Source organism: Leptonychotes weddellii, chromosome 8 (assembly GCF_054177405.1).
Source record: "Leptonychotes weddellii isolate Sample4059 chromosome 8, ASM5417740v2, whole genome shotgun sequence".
Classification (NCBI taxonomy): domain Eukaryota; kingdom Metazoa; phylum Chordata; class Mammalia; order Carnivora; family Phocidae; genus Leptonychotes; species Leptonychotes weddellii.
The window spans coordinates 22,918,647-22,937,722 of NC_138376.1; the positions used below are offsets into that span (position 1 = coordinate 22,918,647).

General features: G+C 52.5%; 2 protein-coding genes across 9 annotated transcripts; both read right to left on the bottom strand.

Annotated features, from left to right (window-relative positions):
• Positions 1-1,944: 1,944 nt before the first annotated feature.
• Positions 1,945-3,850, bottom strand: PSORS1C2 (psoriasis susceptibility 1 candidate 2). 2 transcript variants are annotated; one of them, XM_081827848.1, is made up of 3 exons: positions 3,714-3,850; positions 3,345-3,446; positions 1,945-2,723 (listed from the first exon to the last, which is right to left on the bottom strand). In XM_081827848.1, exons 2-3 carry the CDS (start codon positions 3,397-3,399, stop codon positions 2,368-2,370), a joined length of 411 nt encoding a protein of 136 aa, XP_081683974.1. In that variant the 5' UTR covers positions 3,400-3,446; positions 3,714-3,850; the 3' UTR covers positions 1,945-2,367. The 2 variants fall into 2 exon arrangements, with proteins under 2 accessions (XP_081683974.1, XP_081683973.1); XM_081827847.1 differs by having other exon boundaries at positions 3,345-3,463.
• On the bottom strand, positions 3,731-19,007 carry CCHCR1 (coiled-coil alpha-helical rod protein 1). 7 transcript variants are annotated; one of them, XM_081827843.1, is made up of 18 exons: positions 18,854-19,004; positions 17,730-17,796; positions 17,438-17,651; positions 15,866-16,169; positions 13,071-13,234; positions 12,832-12,967; positions 12,532-12,642; positions 12,181-12,330; positions 11,525-11,635; positions 11,309-11,415; positions 8,693-8,805; positions 8,475-8,520; positions 8,199-8,335; positions 7,886-8,074; positions 7,687-7,788; positions 5,969-6,120; positions 5,688-5,859; positions 5,200-5,440 (listed from the first exon to the last, which is right to left on the bottom strand). In XM_081827843.1, exons 2-18 carry the CDS (start codon positions 17,743-17,745, stop codon positions 5,328-5,330), a joined length of 2,337 nt encoding a protein of 778 aa, XP_081683969.1. In that variant the 5' UTR covers positions 17,746-17,796; positions 18,854-19,004; the 3' UTR covers positions 5,200-5,327. The 7 variants fall into 7 exon arrangements, 3 of the variants coding, with proteins under 3 accessions (XP_081683969.1, XP_081683972.1, XP_081683971.1); XM_081827846.1 differs by lacking the exon at positions 18,854-19,004 and adding an exon at positions 18,033-18,389; XR_014147588.1 differs by lacking the exons at positions 5,200-5,440; positions 5,969-6,120 and adding an exon at positions 3,731-3,865 and having other exon boundaries at positions 18,854-19,007.
• Between the last annotated feature and the right edge of the window lie 69 nt (positions 19,008-19,076).

The following is a 19,076-nucleotide window of genomic DNA, read 5'->3' on the forward strand; positions in this document are numbered from 1 at the left end:
TAGGTTTGGTTTGGTTTGGTTTTCAAACTGATCACATACAGATTTGGATGGGATTGCCACATAAACAAATTGGGTCCTAAGTGGTGAACACTCAATTTCTTTTAACCCCTCTTCAGCCCCCATCCCGGTAAGCCACTTGATTGACCTTAGGCCACTGAGATCTCTGGGCTCCTGACTTTTGAACTTCCCTGCTCTAATATTCCCGTAAAGAATTTGTTTAAATTATGTATGCCTTACACATTTTTAAGTCAACAGCTAACATTTTTAATCATAAGTTTAAATAGTGCAAAGAGGGCACCTGGGTGGCTCAGTTGGTTAAGCGACTGCCTTCGGCTCAGGTCATGATCCTGGAGTCCCAGGATCGAGTCCCACATCGGGCTCCCTGCTCAGCAGGGAGTCTGCTTCTCCCTCTGACCCTCCCCCCTCTCATGTGCTCTCTCTCATTCTCTCTCTCTCAAATAAATAAATAAAATCTTTAAAAATAAATAAATAAATAGTGCAAAGAGTATACTTTCCAGGGAATTGTACATACTCACCTGTTAAAAGTCACATCACTCTTTCAAATGTAGCAGATAGAATTTAATATGCCATAACATTTTTGTATCCACAATGCCTTTTTAATAAGTGAGCAAACCCGGGCGCCTGGGTGGCTCAGTTGGTTAGGCGACTGCCTTCGGCTCAGGTCATGATCCTGGAGTCCCAGGATCGAGTCCCGCATCGGGCTCCCTGCTAGGCGGGGAGTCTGCTTCTCCCTCTGACCCTCCTCCTTCTCATGCTCTCTGTCTCTCATTCTCTCTGTCTCAAATAAATAAATAAAATCTTAAAAAAATAAAAATAAATAAGTGAGCAAACCCTTTAAACAATCAGCAAATTTAACTTATATTTCTGTTTAGTTTTTTTCATTCCACTCTCCCTACAGTTTTATCCTAATGAAATACATTTCCATTGTATCACTTTTTTTGGTATTTTGTTGTGTTTGGGGGAAGTCCTTTTGTATATCTCCGTAACAAAAATATGTATATAAATTGAAATTTATTTCCTGTGACTATAAGACCCTAAGTGCTAAAAACAATTACTCTGCAGCGGGTTTATTACTACAATTATTACAAGACACGATTTGTCAAAACTATAAATATTGACGGTAATGATTAAACAGAAAAGTAAGTTTTTTTTTTTTTTTTAAAGATTTTATTTATTTATTTGACAGAGAGAGACACAGCGAGAGAGGGAACACAAGCAGGGGGAGTGGGAGAGGGAGAAGCAGGCTTCCCGCCAAGCAGGGAGCCCGATGCGGGGCTCGATCCCAGGACCCTGGGACCATGACCTGAGCTGAAGGCAGACGCTTAACGACTGAGCCACCCAGGCGCCCAGAAAAGTAAGTTCTTATTTAAGATGTATCTCTTAAGTGAGATGGAAAGGGCTGATCTGTTCCCCCACTTTTATTTGGCGACTCCAGGAAGAGCACTCTGGTCCTGTTCAGGGTGAGCAAGAGAGCCAGGCCTTTCTCCATCTAGAGGGAGAAGTGTGGTTTGTTAGTGGAGGCAGGTGGAAAAGGAAAACACAGTACAGTCCTCAGGCAGGTTCATTTTAGGAAGGGATACATACACTTCTGGAAATTGATCCTCTTAGAACTTAGTCCTGCCCACATGCCTTTAAGAAAGTTTTCATGTTCAGCCAGGAGTGTGCAAACCATAAGCTATTAAAAAGAGACTTAATTTGGTTTCTCATTGTCCAAAATAGGAGTTCCAGAATGGGAGAAATGTGGGTCTGAATGTCCTTGTTACTCGATAGTTATATTTCCAACTTCCTCCTGCTGAGCTCCACATCCTTATGCATATGGACAAGACAGGAACTCAGACTACTTCCAGATCTCTGTAGGTTTGTGCTCTGAGGAGGACATCTCAATATTCAAAGACCTAATCATTGGCAAAGAAGCAGACGAGATTCAAAATTAAGAAAACACAGATTTTATTTTTCCATTTTATGGAAGTACCATCATGGTCTCCTGATAGTTCCCAGCTGTAGGCCACCAGGTGGCAGCAGAGAACACGGCACCACCAGCCTGGCCCCAGGAGCCCCAGGGGTGGGGAAGAGGGAGGAGGTGGGAAGCAGGTAGAAGGGAGAGGACTGGACATGAGGTAGGGGTGTATGCTTTAGCTGTCAGAGAAAAAAGGAGAGGAAATATGGGGCGGATCTCAAGAGTGGACAGAAAATATTGAGAATGACACTTTCAGAGTTCAGAATAAAACTGAAAGAATGAGGAAGGAAATTGAGGCTGATGGGAGAATTGAAGAGGAATCAGAAGGGTACAGATGGGCTTGAGGGGCACTCTGCCTGGAGGCCCAAGATGTCTCTGGGGGAATCCCTTTATCTGTACTCTTCCTGGGGTGGGTCAAGGTCTGGGTCCTCTTGAGATCCATGGTCCACTTCAGGGGCAGGTGGCCAGGGGTTTTCTGGAGGCTGGGGTCCTGCTGGCCAGGGGTCATCAGGTCGGGGAGGTTGAGGGGGATCAGTTCTCGGGGGCTCAGGAGGCCAGACTCCAGATTCCGGCAGGTCTCTCCAGGGACGACTGGGGCCTGGAGGTGGAGGGTCCTCAAAGAGAGGGGGTGGCCCTGGCCAGGGATCACCAGGGATTGGGGGTCCCTGAGGCAATGTTGGGGAGCCCTCCTCCTCTCCAGCCTCTGTGGGTGGGGGTGGGGGGTGCTCTCCGCTGCCTGAGATACCTGTGGAGGAAGTAGGAGAAAGGGAAAAGGTGGTGAGGGCCAGATCCCTCCTCCCCCAGCTACAGACTCTGGAAGCAGAGCCTCTCTGGGGTGAACCACAGCCTGAGCTGACACACAAACAAACCTGAAAGGTAACTCTCAAAGAGCTCTCCACACATTTACAAAATACCAAGTGATCTTAAAATGACATAAGAACCTTGACCAGAATCATTAACTTGACCAACTTTAAACCGACAGGAGCTGACATAAGCTCCATCCAACCCTGATTGGGACTCCCACTGGCGTGGCCTCTGTGCTGGTCTACACCTCCAAAGCCATCCACACCTTGGGCCATGTGGCAGCCAGACCCCACCCTCTGCAAACACATCCACCCTCCACACAGTCCTCAGCTGTGATGAATACTCACCCACACACCTGGATTCTGACCTAAATTGCCACATGTACCTACACTTGAACCAGCAAAAACATTGAGCTAAAATGCACTTTTCTGCATCACCTTCAACCTCTTAACTCTTCCCCTCATGCGAAAACCCAGAATCTTCTGGAATCTCCTCCATATCTATGCATCCAATTCACCCTTGCCTCACTTGACATTGCAGCCCTGGCCTGTTCCCAGCTTACCTCCGGCATACAGGTAAAGGACCAGGATCCCCAGCAGCCTCCAGTTGAGCATCATGGCTGTCTCCTGGCCCCCAAAGTTGGGGGTGGGCTGAGTCTAGGTGCCTGGGAACCCCAAGAGGCTTTATAGGGGAGGAGTGAGAGGAGGTGTCAAACCTCTGGGGAGGGGCCAGCCCAGTGACACAAGGAATCCCATTAGAACCTACTGGTCAAACCTGTTTGGAAGGCCGTGGCTAGTGCGTAACCTCTGACTGCGGCGTCCCTCATTTTGGGACTCAGCCACCCCAGCTCTATCAATGACCTGGACCTTGGTCACCCCACCCCTGTGTTCACATCCTCCTCCACACACACCCTGCAGGAATCAATACCCACCTGTCATCTCTATAATCACAAGGACTTCCACATTTCATCCCTTGAAGCCACTGGAAGCCAAGGAATGGGAGCAAACCATGCGTGGGGAAGCAGTGTAATTACAGGGGCCGGGAGGCAGGACGCCGGGGCAGGGGCAGGGGCAGGTGCTCCTTCTAAACACACAGGATGCAGCTAGGATGGTCTCAGCCAGTACCCTGAGCCTCCCCCTTGGGACTCAGTTTTGTCCTTGCAACTTCCCCTCCCCTCAGGACTGGGCCCAACGTGGTGCTGCTTTCTAGCATGTGCCTCCCTCAGGCACCCAGGGAGCCTCCCAAGCGGTGACATCCAAAGAATTTCATCCAGGAGCCACCTGGAGTGATGGCAGGTGAGGAAGTATGAGGACATCCTGATTCCTAATCCCCACCCCAGAGCACGTTCCAACAGTCACAGCCCAGCGGCTCAGGAGGAAGCTGCCTCTGCTTCCTGTCCATCTCCGCCTCTTCCTCCTCCCTCTGGAATCCTGCTCCACGCTGGCTACTGCCCTGGTCCTCGGTGCCAGCTCTCTGTGCCCTCCCCACCCCTGTCCTTCAGACCTCAGTCCCAGTCTTGTCTAAGTCTCTCAGGGAGCCCCGGAACCTCTTCCTCAGGAAGGCCTCCTCTGGTCTGGAGGTCTAGTGCGCCTCTCAGAAGTAATGCCTCCCAAACAGAACTCCTTTCCTCCCCAGGCTGTTCTCCACCTGGTCGGCTCCCTCTGTGGCTCACTTCGAAGCCTTCATTCTGCTCCTTTCCCCCACCCCACCCCCCACAAGGCAAGCCCAGTCCATGTCCCCATTCTGGAGCCCATCTCTCCCCAGCCTCCCCAGCACCCTCCTAATTGGTCCCCCCCTTTCGTCCCTCCCCCACCCACACCCCATCCTCCATAGCCAGCCAACGTAGCTCTTAAACATGTCAGCCTAATTGCATGGCCGCTTCTGTTTGATAGGTACTCCAAGGGCTTTTTACTGACTTAGAATAAACCCCCTGCGCTACCAGCCCCCCCACCCCGGGACTCTGCCCGCACCACTGGCTCCTCACGGCAGGCAGGTCTCCACATATCCCCTCCTCAGGGAGGCCCTTCCTGTCCCCTCACCTAGCCCCCCCCCGCCGTCAGGTTCTATCACGTCACTGTAGCTTTTCTCTCCATGGCAACGCTTGCCTGGTCAAGCCCACCACTGTGGCCCCTGAGCAAGGTCACTGGCTGGCTCTGAGATTCCCAGCGCATGAGTGATGTTTTATATTCCTCCCTCCTGGCACTGATCATCTTCCAGGGGTAAAGAGTTTTCAAACAAAAGCTGAGAATAAAGAAAACTGGAGCTTCTCAAAAAACTTCCCAAGCAGCCTGGGAAAGGGGTTTTAAAAAAGGTACCACCACCTAGAGAAATAGCTGCGTGGGACCACTTCTCGCATTTTCCAGACAGAGATGGCCGCAGGGCGAATTCCCTCCCATTCCCAGAGAGAACATGGCACCTACTGTAGTCATCTTTATTAAGCCACAGGATTCACAGGCATCTTGGTGGCTGGTGTCCATGAGGGCAGCTGGCTGACCTCCCCGCCCCCGCCCCCCTTAGCCCCCAGCTGCGCAGAGTGCCCGGCTGCTCAGCGGCAGACTGGTGCAGGACAGTTCTGGTTGTCTCCTTGAGAGATAGCTTCCTCTTTGGAAATGGCCTCACTCAGGCCCTGCAGATCATCGAGCAGGACAGAGAGGGATCCTGGGAAAGAACACCCCAAGGGATAGCAGCCAGACCGGAGAAGGCTGTTGGCAGCTCCAGTGCAGAGAACAGGGCTGCCACCAGATGGGAGGGTTATGAGGGGGAGGGTTCTCTGGCCCAAGGCAGGCATGGATGAGAGAGGCTGTGGGCCTCGAAGGTCATGGAGAACGATGCTCATGCATTAAGAGTGCCTAGAGGAGAGATTCCTAAAGTCCCACACATTTGTCCCTTCCTACATGGACCATACCTTTTATGGACTCCCTGGTGGGGGGCGCTGCTGCTGGAGGTGCAGGCGCTGAAAACCCTGGGGCCCGAGGGCTGGACTCCACAGACTTCCCCTTATCCAGCAGGGAAGGAAAAACTGCCAACAGTCGCTGCTGCTTGTAACAGGAGAGGAGACCCTCCTGCTGCAAGGTGGCCTGGGAAGGAGAGGGTTAAACGCCACCTAGCCCAGGCAGAGCCGCCCCTCCTCCTTCTCCCCTCCACTCCCCAGCCAGCTCAAGGGCCCTGGCCTCTGCTCTCCCCTACCAGCATAAAGTTCTTGTCCCTCTCTAGCTCCTGCAGGCGCTGGGTCAGCCGCAGCCCCTCCTCCTTCCGGGCCTCATCTTGCAGGCGCCTGAGCTCCTGGTTCCGCTCCTTCTCCCGGGTGGCTTTGCGCTGCATCTGGCGCAGGGAGACCACTATGTGGAAGCCAGGGCACAGAGGGCACAGCTGTGGGGCAGCCCAGTGGCACTGAGGCACCGTGAGAACAGGACTGGAATCTTGGGCAGGAACACTGGGCCCTGAGCTCTACAGCTCAGGGAAACCGTTTATGCTCCAGGGCGGTCTCCTCTGTACGGTGGGAGCGGTGGCTGATGCTCTACGACCCTCTGACTCCGTGAACCCAAAGTACCTTCCCCATCCCTGAGCCTTCCTGGAGCTGCTTAGGGGAAATCTGAATATGAACTGGATATTCGATTTTGTGCAATTAATGTTTCCTTAATGGGTGACAATGACACTGAGGTTATATAAGAAAATTTCCTCTACATCCAAGTTATATCCTCTTTGTAGGAGATGCAGCTCGGTGATCGTGACGTTTGTAACTTACTTTAAATGATTCCCCAAAAAATGCATGTATCAGTGTATATGTATATATGGATAGAGCACATATGGCAAAAGATTAATAACTGCTGGGTGCTCAGCTGGCTCAGTCGGGGGAGCACATGACTCTTGATGTCGGGGTTGTGCGCTCCAGCCCCATGGTGGGTGTAGAGGTTACTTAAAGAAATAAAATCTTTAAAAAAATTGGTTAATAGGGGCGCCTGGGTGGCTCAGTCGTTAAGCGTCTGCCTTCGGCTCAGGTCATGATCCCGGGGTCCTGGGATCGAGTCCCGCATCGGGCTCCCTGCTCAGCGGAGAGCCTGCTTCTCCCTCTCCCACTCCCCCTGCTTGTGTTCCCTCTCTCACTGTGTCTCTCTCTATCAAATAAATAAATAAAATCTTTAAAAAAAAAAAAAATTGGTTAATAACTGTTCCATCTAGTCAGAGGAGGTACACAAGTGGGCATTATGTGGCTCTTGTAATCTGTCCAAGTATTTGAACTTTTTCCTAATAAAACGGGGAGGAGCACCTGGCTGGCTCAGTCAGTAGAGCATATGACTCGATCTTAGGTTTGTGAGTTTGAGCCCCGTGTTGGGTGTGAAGATTACTTAAAAATAAAATCATAAAAAAAAAAAAAAAGTTGGGGGTAGACACGCACAGCAGAGAACACCGTGTAAAGATGGAGACGGAAGGGAGTGATGTGCCTACAAACCAAGGGATGCAACATATTCCCAGCAACCACTGGAAGGGAGGGGAGAATCATCAAATATAGACTGTCTCTCAGAACCTCTAGCAGGCAACCAACCCTGTCGGCCTCTTGAGTTCAGACTTCTAGCTTCCAGCTTCCAGTACTGTGAGAGAATAAATTTCTATTGTTTTAGGGGGGAAAAAAAAAGAAAGAAAGAAAAAATCTGGGGGTAATGGTTGGTGTGAGGTTGGGATGGCCCTTGCCTTTGTGGAGGGGAGTGGCTGCACGGGACCCAGGGGGCTCCAGGGCCGGTCACGTGCTGGTGCTGGGTATGGGTGCTGGCTAGAGGAGTGTGTTCACCGCCTGAGTATTGGTCTGTACCATTTCTTGATAACTTCATTATTTACAGCTTTAAAAAAACCTTGTGTCCACCACTTCCTTCTCCCTGGATGCCCACGCCCGTCCCAACAAATCTCACCTGCCTTGCCATGCTCCCTCCGAGCCTCGTTCAGTCTCCTCTCTGTTTCTAAGAGCTGCTCCCGCAGCCTAGTTTCCACTTCAGCCACCTTCTCCTGCAGAGCTGGGGGGAAGGTGCAGATGGGGTGTTGCGGGGAGCGTCGCTTCTCGGCTCCCCCCCACCAGCCCTCCACGGTACACCCATTGCCCCTGCTGCACACCTTGCCCATACATCTCCTGCTGCTGGATCAGTTCCTGCCGGAGACTGGCAGCCTCCTCCGTGCTCTCCTGCTGGCCCTGGCGAGCGGCTTCCAGCTGCAGCCCCACACCAGCCAGGGACTCCTGGGTCCGCCGCAGCTCCTGCTCCAGCTGCTGGGCAACCTCGCTCAATTGCTGCCGCTCCGCTTCCCCTGTGAAAAGGTGGCGCTCACAGGCCTCTCGGTGCCCCAGGCACCAGCTCTCCCCTCCTCTCCATCCCCAGCACACCCAACTCTGGCCCCTGCTCCAGCTCAGTGACTCCAGGACCAGGCGTACCCTGCTCGCGGGCCCGGCCCACCTCCTGCTGGATGATGTGGGCACTCAGCTGCAGTTCTGCATCCAGGCGGTTCCGTTCTTCCCGCAGCTGCTCCAACTCAAGGCTCACATCTGTGGCCGGCAGGGGTGGGGGACAGCTGGGGCAGGGAAGAGAAAGTCGGGAAATCACCCAGCCTGATCCTGAAGCCCCCTTCCCTCTTCGGTCCTCACTGTGTGGGGTCCCAGCAAACAACACCTAACCCCCTCCCATCCACCTCACAGCGCCCCAAACTTCACCTCTCCTGGCGCAGGCGAGCAAGGGCCAGTTTTCGAGCCATCAGGCCTGGGTGAGAAAAGGCAGAAAGCAACAGAGAGGAGTTCGAGGAGGAGAAAAGGGAAGGGGGGAAGTAGGGGGAAGGATGCCCAGACTGGTGACAAGTAGGCATGAGGATGGACGTGGGGGGCGAGAGCCGGAGGGGCGGGAGTACAGCGTGGCCGTCAGTCGCCCTACCCACCCCGAATGGTGTGGACCCTGCGGATGGCATAACTGACTCGGCTGCTGAGGCAGGGCAGCTGGGCTATGGCGCGTTCCACTTCAGCCATGGTGCTCTGGAGCCAGGTCTGAAAGCTGGAGGAGGCACAAGGTCACTGACCCTTCAACCCCACCTCATTCCCTAAAGGACTTGATGTGACTTGTCGGGACAACTCCTTCTATCCTATATTGCTAAGTATGTGGAGAGCAGGGAAGGGAAAATCCTAGCAGGGAAAAGAGAAGCTGAAGCCAAGGGCTGGGGCCAGTCATGTCTGAGCTTTCTCAGCCGATGAAGAAGAAAACCTGAGAGCTTAAGCCCTTTAGTGTTTGTTAAAAATAATCCCGTTACTCATAACGACAGCACAGCTATGCTTGGTCCCAAAACCTAGGGTAAGCTTCTCATCTGGATCCTAGCAATCAGTGTCTTTAATAAGAGCAGTAAAAACAAGAACAAACTTCAAGGGGTCACACCTGATCTGGACCCAGAGCCCATAACACAGCAGAGTTCAGTACAAACGATTCTGCAGGGGCTAAAATGAGTGCCATAAAGCTGGCTCATCTCTAGCTGATTTGGACTTTTCTGCCTGCAGGCCCCTGGACATGTCTCCTGGCTCTGGAAGTCTCCTGGTGCTGTATGCCACGTTTGGGTGTATGAACTTAGGTACATTTCCTCAAGAACAAAGGGCATAGCTTCCATCAGTTTTCTAAGGAGCCCTTACCCCAAAGAAGGCATTACATGGCGGTGTATCTTTTCAAGCAACCTGCAAAGTTTATTTCTCATAACCTATTTTTTGATCACTAATATGCATTAGAGATCAAAGCTATCCTAACAATTTCCCGATGACAGTGAAGGCCAGATCCATGTGCTTTATCAGCTCGCTGTGCCCAAAGCGGGACCAGTATGGCTCGTCAAAGCTGAAAAGCTTACACAGGCCCTGGGAGGAGGGCCAAGGCAGCATCCCGGGGCAAGGACGGAACTCTCCAGGAGAGTCCAAGTCTGTATCAACTGAAAAACAAGCAGACGACAAAGGCTGACAGCTGTATGCCTGTCAGCACAGCAGAGACCCTTTATCTAAAAATTGTCTGAGCAGGTGTTTCCAACACCTCCTGTGGCTCTTACAAACCCATTTTCTGATAAAACCTCCAGGCCATCTACACACACACAAACCTGACAACAATCTGAGTGTGGGTTGTTTCAAGCCTCGTGGACTTTGGCCATCAATCATTAGCAAGAACCATTTCAGTGATGTCCTAGTGCCAAAGTAATAAAACCCTGTGCGCAGGGGCACCTGGGTGGCTCAGTCGTTAAGCATCTGCCTTCGGCTCAGGTCATGGTCCCGGGGTCCTGGGATCGAGCCCCGCATCGGGCTCCCTGCTCCGCGGGAAGCCTGCTTCTCCCTCTCCCACTCCCCCTGCTTGTGTTCCCTCTCTGGCTGTCTTTCTCTCTGTCAAATAAATAAAATCTTTAAAAAAAAAAAAAAAAAACCCTGTGCACAGTGTACCTTCCCGTTCTCCTGGAAACAGGGGGCATGCACAATGAGTAGAATCTGGGTGGTTCATTATAGCTAGTCTAATTCTGTACAAAGTGGAAATTTTTCATAATATTTTAAGTGAAATTAGTCCTCAAGGTACTAACCCAATAGAAAGTGATGGTGGAGGGGCGCCTGGGTGGCTCAGTTGGTTAAGTGTCTGCCTTCAGCTCAGGTCATGATCTGAGGGTCCTGGGATCGAGCACCGCATCAGGCTCCCCGCTCAGTGGGCAGTCTGCTTCTCCCTCACCCTCGCTCTCTGCTCCTCCCCCCTACTTGTGCTTGCACTCTCCCTCTCTCTCTCAAATAAATAAAATCTTAAAAAAAAAAAAGTGATGGTGGGCAAGGACCTATCCGACACCACAATTTTGCTACACCGATAATTCTTCCGTGATCCGTCCAGAACAGCGTCACGGTAACAGTAAACATTTAGAGTCAGATAACACGCCAGGCACTGTGCTGGAGGTCTACGAGGACCACGTCAGTATCCCCAACTCCAAAGCTGAGGAGGGGTGTTACCAGCACAAAGAAGTGTGTGTTCCTCCTCAGAGGTCTTTCTAAAGGTTATAAAACAGGCGTCGAGAAGGAAACACCCCGGAAGTGGGTATGAGAGACACAGGCTGGCAAACGATTAAGAAGGAAACCAGCATACATTTTAGATAGACCATCTAGTAAACCATAGGTGCACAGCTTTAGAATATAGGTTAAATTTGGTTGCAACGAAACAGGGCGTACCTGCAATATATTAAAGAAAGAAAGATGGGAGTAGCCACACTCTCCATCCTCGAGCAACTCTGAAGGTGGCGATCCTCCCAGGTGAACCAAACTATAGGAGGAAGCGTGGCCTCACCTCCGACCAAACACGCATGCGAGGCCTAACAAGCAACCCTCGTGTGAACATGGAGCAGGCTGCCCCAGGGAAAGACAAGCACAGGGACTCTTATAGGGCCAGACACCTCTTACCCTGCACCCTCCAACGGCCAGCTTCCCAGCCCCTCTTGCCTGGGCTCTTAAACTCCACGGTGCCCAGGAAGCCGAAATGCTACTGCACACCCCTCCGTCCCAGATACCTGCTAACAGAGCCGGCCACCAGCTTCAGCTGCTCCTCGGCCATGGCCGTGTGCTGCTGCTTCCGGCGCTGGACCTCCTGAGCCCGGCTCAGCTCCAGCTGCAGGGCCTGGGAGGGATACAGTGAGGAGAGGGGTCCCCTCACCGGTGTTTTGGGGGGAGTGGCAGGAGGGATCCCTGACCCGCCCCCTTAGCCTCTGCCTGGCTCAGCCACAGACCTTGGCGCCCATCCGCTCCACCTCCACCTCTGCAGCTTTGTCCTGTAGGGAGCGCTGCAGGATGGCCTGCTCCTGGCTCTGGGCCACAGCTCTTTCCTGGAGCTCTGCCACCTGGGGGGGGAGGGGAGGACAGAACAGGGCACAGCTAGAGCGGAAAGCTGCAGGGGGGCACTGGGGATGGAGGCGCTGGTGCCAAAGTCTCTGAAAGAACATCATGCAGGGAGACAAGCCTGGGTTCCTGAGAATGGAGTCTGAGTCCAGGTTTCCTTCCAGAAGCATGTTCCATGGGCCCACACCTTGAGGAAGCTCGCTGTGACATACCCACAAAGGCTGACCGCCTCTGCCCATGCCACCCATGCTTGGCCACTGTCACCTCCTCAGAGAAGCCGTTCCTGAGCATCCTGCCTAAAGCCGGCCCACCCCATGGTCTCTTTCTGTCACACTTTTACACTTTTCTTGAAAACACACATAATTACTTGACATCATCTAAGTGCTTGCTCCAGAATGTAAGCTCCATAACAGCAGTGCTCGCCTCTGTCCCGGGCTGTGTTCCCAGCACACGGTAACCACTCAATAAATCTTTGTTGGATAAGTACCATCCCTACGTAAGGAGCCAGGAGCCGGGGGGAGAATTCGGGGAGAAAGAGTCAAGTGACCTGTCCCTTCAGCTGCTCCACGCAGCCTCTGTGCTCCAGCTCCTGGGCCTTTAGCTGCACCAGGAGGGCAAACACCTTCTCCCGCCAGCGCTTCAGCAGGGACTGGCACTTCCTGGTGAACTCGGGCTCCAGGGCATCTGAAGGCTGAACCTGCGGGGTGGAGGAGGGGTGGCAGTGTGGGCTCCTGGGGCAGCAGAGCAAGGAGGCGTGTTTTGGGCCTTTTTTTCTGTCCTGCCCAAGCAACAAGAGCCACAGCAAGAAGAGGTGTTCACCGAAAAGAAGATCGCAGCAGGTTCTGGCAGCACGCCGACCGCTGGTACCCACAGGAGCCACTGGGGGCGAGGGGCCTACCTTCCTGGTCAGCTCCTCCTCCTGCATGGTGAGGATGTGCGTGAGGCTCTGCACACGCACCTGCAGCAGCTCCGCTGTGGTGCGCAGGCCGTCCCGGTCCTCCTGCAAGTGCTGCGGGTGGGAGAGGAAGGGACAGCAGTGGCCTCCGTGGGACCTTCACGCAGGCCCACAAGCGGCCTCCGGACGCTGCCCCTTGTCAGCACTGCCTTCTCTCCTGGCCACCCCTCTCCCAGGATCTGATCCCTGAGCCCCCCCACCCCACCTCCAGCCCCCACCCAGATGCACCCTATACTCTCTCACTTGCATGGTTTCTAGAAGCTCCTGTCGCTCCGATTCCCAGGTCTGTCTGTGGACCTCAGGAGGGACTTGCTCCCCCACATATCTCCTTAAATTCTCAACCAAGGTCACCTGTGCCTCTAAGTCTTCTTGGGTCTTGCTAGGGTTGGGGTGGGAACAGGGCAGCCATCATGAGGCACCTGGGAGACCCGCCGCATCCACCACCTGCCAGGTCCCCCTTTAGCTGCCCACCCCCACTTTACCTCAGCTGCTTCTGTAGCACCTCAGCCTCCCTCTGGGCCACAGCCAGCTCCTTGGCTTCCCCTGCCCTCCTGGTTTCCAGACTATTCAGAGATTTCTCCAGGCCCTCAGCTTTGTTGGTCAAACTGGAAAGAGCCTCCTGGTGAGCCTGTGTCAAGGAGGAGAGCTGTGGAGAGAAGAGAGGGCACAGCAGGGGCCAGCTCGCTCCCACATCTGGACTTTCCAAATCTGCTCCTGCTCGGGCCTTGTCCCTGCACTCCCATCGTCTGTAGCCTTAGACAACCACCCAGCAAATGGCCCAACTGCACATGGCAAAATGGAGACAGACCTCGGTGCCTCACTGCCCTCCATCCACCTGCCAGTCCATCAGCAGTTCCTGCCGGGTCTCCCCACTAAATAGCTCTTCACTTCTGTCTCCACCACCACCGGCCCTTCAAGCCACCCTCATCTCTGCACAACAGCAACAAACTCCTGACCAGTCTTTAAAAGCCTTCAAGGCAGGGGGGCGCATGGGGGGCTCAGTCAGTTAAGCGTCTGACTTTGGCTCAGGTCATGATCTTGGGGCCTGAGACAGGCCCTGGGCGCAGCGGGGAGTCTGCCTGTCCCTTTCCCTCTGCCCCTCCTCCCATTTATGCGCTCTCTCTCTCTCTCTAATAAATAGAAGAAAAAAGTTTAAATAAATAAATAAACCCTTCAGTGGCTTATCACGGCACTCACAGCAAAGCCCAGCTTCTGCTCTCTGCCTGCAAAGTCAGACATGCCTTGGCCTCTGCCGTTTCTCTGAGTTCAGCTCCTACCACTTGGCTTCTCCCAACTCCTCAGACCTTGGGCGACGTCACCTCCTCAGAAGGCCTCACTGGGCCCCCTACCACCTGCTCCATCCTACCACCTGTTCCAAGTCCTTTCAGCTCTTATCGTCATCGGGAATGATCTTCTCCACAGCTTAGTGTCTGCCACACTCTGTTCCAAAGGAAGCTCTAGAACCTTGTCCTTTTCTCACTGCGGTTCCAACAGTGGTGAGGATGTGGGAGACACAGCAGGAGTGGAGGGACGGCTGGCCGAAGAAGGAGAGAGGCTGCCCTCTAGCCCTAGCTTCATACCCTGAAGTGGTCATTTTAGAATGAAATCACAAAACTGGTCTATCTATCCATCCATCTATCTATCATCTACCCATCTATCTATCCATCCATCCATCTATCTAAAGTAAGCTCTACACCCAACATGGGGCTTAACCTCACCGACTGAGCCAGCCAGGCACTCCACAAAACTGTCTTTTTTAGACATAACATACAAATCTGATCATGTCATTTCCCTATTTAATACTTTTCAACAGCTGCTCATTGCTCTCAAGGTGAAGTACAAAGTTCTGAACAGGCCCTGAGGCCTCCCCGTGCACACACCATCCAGGGCCCCTCTCATCTCCTCACTCCCCACATGCTGCCAAGTGTCACCAGGCCCCATCACCTCCCCACATGCCAGCTCACCAGCCAAGTCCTATTCAGCTCAAATGACAATTTCTCATCATGAAGCATCTTTCATAAATCTAAAGGCCATTTATATTTTTCTTTGAACTATCTCCTGTGTCCATTTTCTGCCTAGATTGCTATCCTTCCCTTATCAACTTCTAGGCACACTGTATATGTTAGGGGCATCAGCCTTTTCCTGTGATATGAACTGTAAATATTTTTTATCATCTGTTCTTTAATTTTACTTTTATTTTGTCATTTCTAAATTTAGCATTATAAAGCCAGTGTATCAATCTTTCCTTTAACGACTCCGGATTTTGATTCATAAGCAGAAAAGCCTTCACCAATCTGAGGTTATAAAGGAATTCACCCAGGGGCACCCGGCTGGCTCGGTCAGTAGAGCATCCAACTTCTGATCATCAGGGTCATGAGTTCAAGCCCCATGTGGGGTGTGGAGATTACTTAAAAAAATAAAATCTTAGGGGCCCCTGGGTGGCTCAGTCATTAAGCGTCTGCCTTCGGCTCAGGTCATGGTCCCAGGGTCCGGGGATCAAGCCCCACATAGGGCTCCCTGCTCAGCGGGAAGCCTGTTTCTCCCTCTCCCACTCCCCCTGCTTGTGTTCCCTCTCTCGCTGTGTCTGTCAAATAAATAAAATCTTAAAAAAAAAAAAAAAAGGAATTCACCCATGTTTTCTTCCAGTATCTTTATGGTTTCATTTCTTAACATGTCAACTGACTAAGGTGGTGGTATTCCCTAACCCTCCTGTCCATATTAGGGCTCCCTGTCCTTCTCCTGCATGGCATTTCTCCCAATTGCAATTAATTAATTAGGATTAAACTAGGTGTTGAATGTGCATGCCCCCCACTAGGCTGTCAGCTCCACCCACAAGGACTCAGGCTGATTAGCCCACCCCAGGGTCCTGGCTCCTATCTCAGAGATGGTAAAGAGTAAGCACTGATAAATGCTTCCTGAATGAGTCATCTCCCTTCCCCAGTCCACCCTCTCCCATCCTCCTCACCATCCCCACAATGCTCCCACATGAAGTGAGTACCCAGAGTAAAGAAGGAAGACAAAATACTTCCTACTGGAAGGGGAAGGAGGACTTCAAGTGGTGGGAGGTCACCTGAGTCCTGGGAGAAAAAGTATGACCTTTATTCAAAGACCAAAACACCCAAATCCATCTTTCCAGGTCCTCTGATCTCTCGCCTTCACCAAACATCTCATCACTCCACTGCTCACGGGGCCTTTTCTGTGGAACCTGCTCGTTGCTGGGAAGCTTCTGCCCAGTTCATCCACTGTGAAGCTAAGCCCTTCTCACCCCCACATTCACCTGCTCCTGGTGCAGCCTCTTAACCTCCTCCAATTCCCGCTGGCTCCCCTCTTCCAGGTTCTTTCGGACAACCTCGGCCCCAGCCAAGGCAGCACGCAGGCCCTCAGCCTCAGCTCGGCCAGCCTTCTCCGCCCGTGCCAGAGCCTCCAGCTCCATGGCCTGGGCCTCCAGCCTCATCTTCTGCTGCAGCGAGGTCTCCCGCAGGACTCGGACCTCCTCCTCAAGCCGCCGCAGCTCTTGCAGCTGCCGAGAGATCAGCTCAGCCTGCTGGCTCAGGGCATGTGACCCCTCTAGCTCCACAGACCTTCAAAGACAGGTTAGCACAGGTGAGACCTGTCTCTGGTGCTGGGAGGGTGGCGGAGGGCACAAAGGGACACAGGAGAAGGAGAGGAGGATCCCTCTGCTATTGTGTGTGGAGATGGTGAGGATAAAGTTGGGCCATGGGGGTCTCTGCATCTGTATCACCGCTGTCATGTATCATGGCCCTACTAAGCATATTAGGTCCACTATCTGGGCTCACAGGACTTAACGGCTAGCTGAGATCATGGAACACGATCTCTGCTGAGCTACATACAGGCAGATGCATTAAACATCAAATGTGCACATCATTAGGCCACACATTCTAAAATGGAGGGGTTGGAAGACACCCAGAGACTTCTGAATTCTGATTTAAGGGCAAGGAAAAGTTGGGAGGCAGTTTCAGAGAAAGAGAGGTCATGGCTTCCAGTATCAATACAGCGAGACCAGATGCTAGTTAAAAGCATTTATTGAGTGTTAGATATCCTGTATGAGGAGTTGACAGCACATCAATAAATTATAGTCTACTGGTGTCTTGTAAAGTTTAAACCAGCTTATGATAACATGGCTCTTGACATAACTCCCTCACTGAGGCCCAGAACCACTCCTTTTTTCTTTTAAAATGGTGGGGATCTACAGCCTAGAGGTATTAGTTGACTGGCCCAAGGACCCTAGTTGGTAGCCAAACTAGCATCAGAGTCTTTGTCTCCTGACACCCACTCCAGGGCTCCCCTTTTTGTCATCATGCTCCTTCCTCTTGGACAGGGTTCAAGGTAGACCCATGTGCAATCCCACTCCAGAGCAAAACGGCAGAATGACATTCCAGTACATTTGGGAAAAGACACACAATGAAACATCAAGAATAAGAATCAGAACTTTTACAGACAAAACATCAACAAATAGCATGGCCAGCTCTAATGGCAAGCACTCCATCAGAATGAATCCAACACTACCACAGTACAGTCTATACTCCTAGTTTGCACTTCATTATCTTGCCTTCTATTATGCTTATTACTGTCAGCTGTTGGTCAATCTACCTCTTCCCTTAGGATTTTTAATTCACTGATATCAGGATCTCATTCATTTTTGTTACCCCCATTCCTAGCATCTAGCCCACTGCCTTATTACTTATACGTTATAATAAGTTCCAGTAACTGCTTATGCAAAAATGCACAAATTAGGGAACTAAAGGCTGAAACGGGGTAAGGAATCTATTTCAGTGAAGAAGGGTCACTGGTAAGCAAGCCTGAGAAAAGAGCAACAATGAATCCCTACCTGCCTCTCCGCCCTGGCTCCTGCCCATTGCCAGAAACATCCTGTTCCCACATGACCACTTGAGGTCTCTGGTTGTCTGGCCGCCTCTCTGAGACATCTTGATGGGTTGAGGGTTGGACCAGGGGAATGTCTGAAACCCAGGTGGGAGCCATTCTTGGTACAGTTGGAAGGGGACGAGCTTGGAAGTGGGATGGGGGAATCAGCCCAGTGGAACCTGAGGAATCACAAGGACAAAGATGGTCAGTTTCCTAAGGAGAGACAATCACCAGTCCCCTCGCGTGGTCCCACTGACCTGGTGGTCGAAACATCTCCACATTATTTGAAGTCTCTAGATTCTGTGTCCAGCCATCTGTGTTTCCCTGGACAATAGGAGAAACAAGGACACCCCAGTTCAATTTTCAGGCCACCTTCCAAAGAGAAAGCCCCTACAATAATAAAGTCAAAATCCTTTAGTAACTTCCCAAGAGAAGCAGGAAATACCCAAAGATCTCTTGCTTGACCCAACCTGGTTCCTGATAGAACTATGGCAATAGCCATGAGATGGAGGGAATTCACTGAGACAGGCTGAGAGGGAGCTCTTGGGCTTTACTCATACTTTTAGAATTCCGGGCAGAGCCTTTACCCTCCTCCTTAAGTTTCTATGGTCTCTGCGGTTCCTTGTCGGAGGTGAGAAAGGAGGTGTGCGGTGCAGGGGCTGTGCACCCAGTCTCCAGAGTTCTCTCCATGGCTCAGCAAGGCCTTCCGGAAGCCCATCCAGACACCACCAAGCCATGACTCCTGGCTCCTTCCCTATTAAAGCACTGGCCCAAGGCCTGGCCCCAGATGAATGTGGCCACATAAAGGGCAGGACACCTCCACAGGTCCCCTGGGAATCCAGGCAGCCTAGACCCGTTGGCAGAAAAGCCAGCTTCCTGACATCTCATCCAAACCCTTCCAGCAACTTTCCTCAGTTTCTCTCTACTATGCCCTCAGCTGCCATTCCTGTCGCCTCCCCTCCTCTCTCCAGAGTCCTAGAGCACAAGAGAGGTCTCTTCAAGGTCTCCCTACCCTCCCACCAGAATTCACCTATTTCCCCCGCCTATCTGGGATTCCTATCAACCCTCCCCCACAAGCTCATCTGCTTTTTTCCTGAAGGAATTATTCTGGTCCCTCACTCCCCCCTCATCTCCCAACTGCCTGCTCGAGCTTCCCTGCACTCTAGCAGGCTCTCACTTCTCTTTCCACCTCACCTCCTCTCCCCCAGAAACCCGAGTCTTCACCCTGCTGGACCCTGAGCTCTAAGGCTGTTCGGACCACCTCATCTGTTCCTTTACCTGGTCCCTGTACCCCTCTCCCCCTATGGACCCCGGAACCCACCCCCGTGCCCCCTCTCGGCCCCTTCCCGCCCCCAACCGACTCTTCCCGAACGCCCCTTACCCAGCGCGAGAACGCCCTCTGCCCTCTAGCCACAACCCCTACACCTCGCTCCCAGGCGCGGCCTCCGCCCCTGACTGCGCCTGCGCAAAGCGGGCAGCTTGGCGGGCCGCTCTAAAATCCTGTTTCATCCGGGGAGGAGGGAAAAGAGGTGCACGCAGGCGCAGTAGTGTCTAAAGCCGGGCCCAATTGCGGCGTTGAGGGACGTCTCCGCGCCCTGGCGGCT

Bases quoted from the DNA above. Each gene is read 5' to 3' on its own strand.
- PSORS1C2 (XM_081827848.1), bottom strand. From the start codon at position 3,399: ATGATGCTCAACTGGAGGCTGCTGGGGATCCTGGTCCTTTACCTGTAT. The intron at 2,724-3,344 runs GTAAGCTGGGAA...CTTCCTCCACAG, and splicing joins CCTTTACCTGTATGCCGGAG to GTATCTCAGGCAGCGGAGAG.
- CCHCR1 (XM_081827846.1), bottom strand. From the start codon at position 18,275: ATGTGGCCACATTCATCTGGGGCCAGGCCTTGGGCCAGTGCTTTAATA. The intron at 12,643-12,831 runs GTGAGAGAGTAT...TCCCACCCGCAG, and splicing joins AGCTTCTAGAAACCATGCAA to CACTTGCAGGAGGACCGGGA. The intron at 8,075-8,198 runs GTACGCCTGGTC...ACCTTTTCACAG, and splicing joins GGGCCGGGCCCGCGAGCAGG to GGGAAGCGGAGCGGCAGCAA.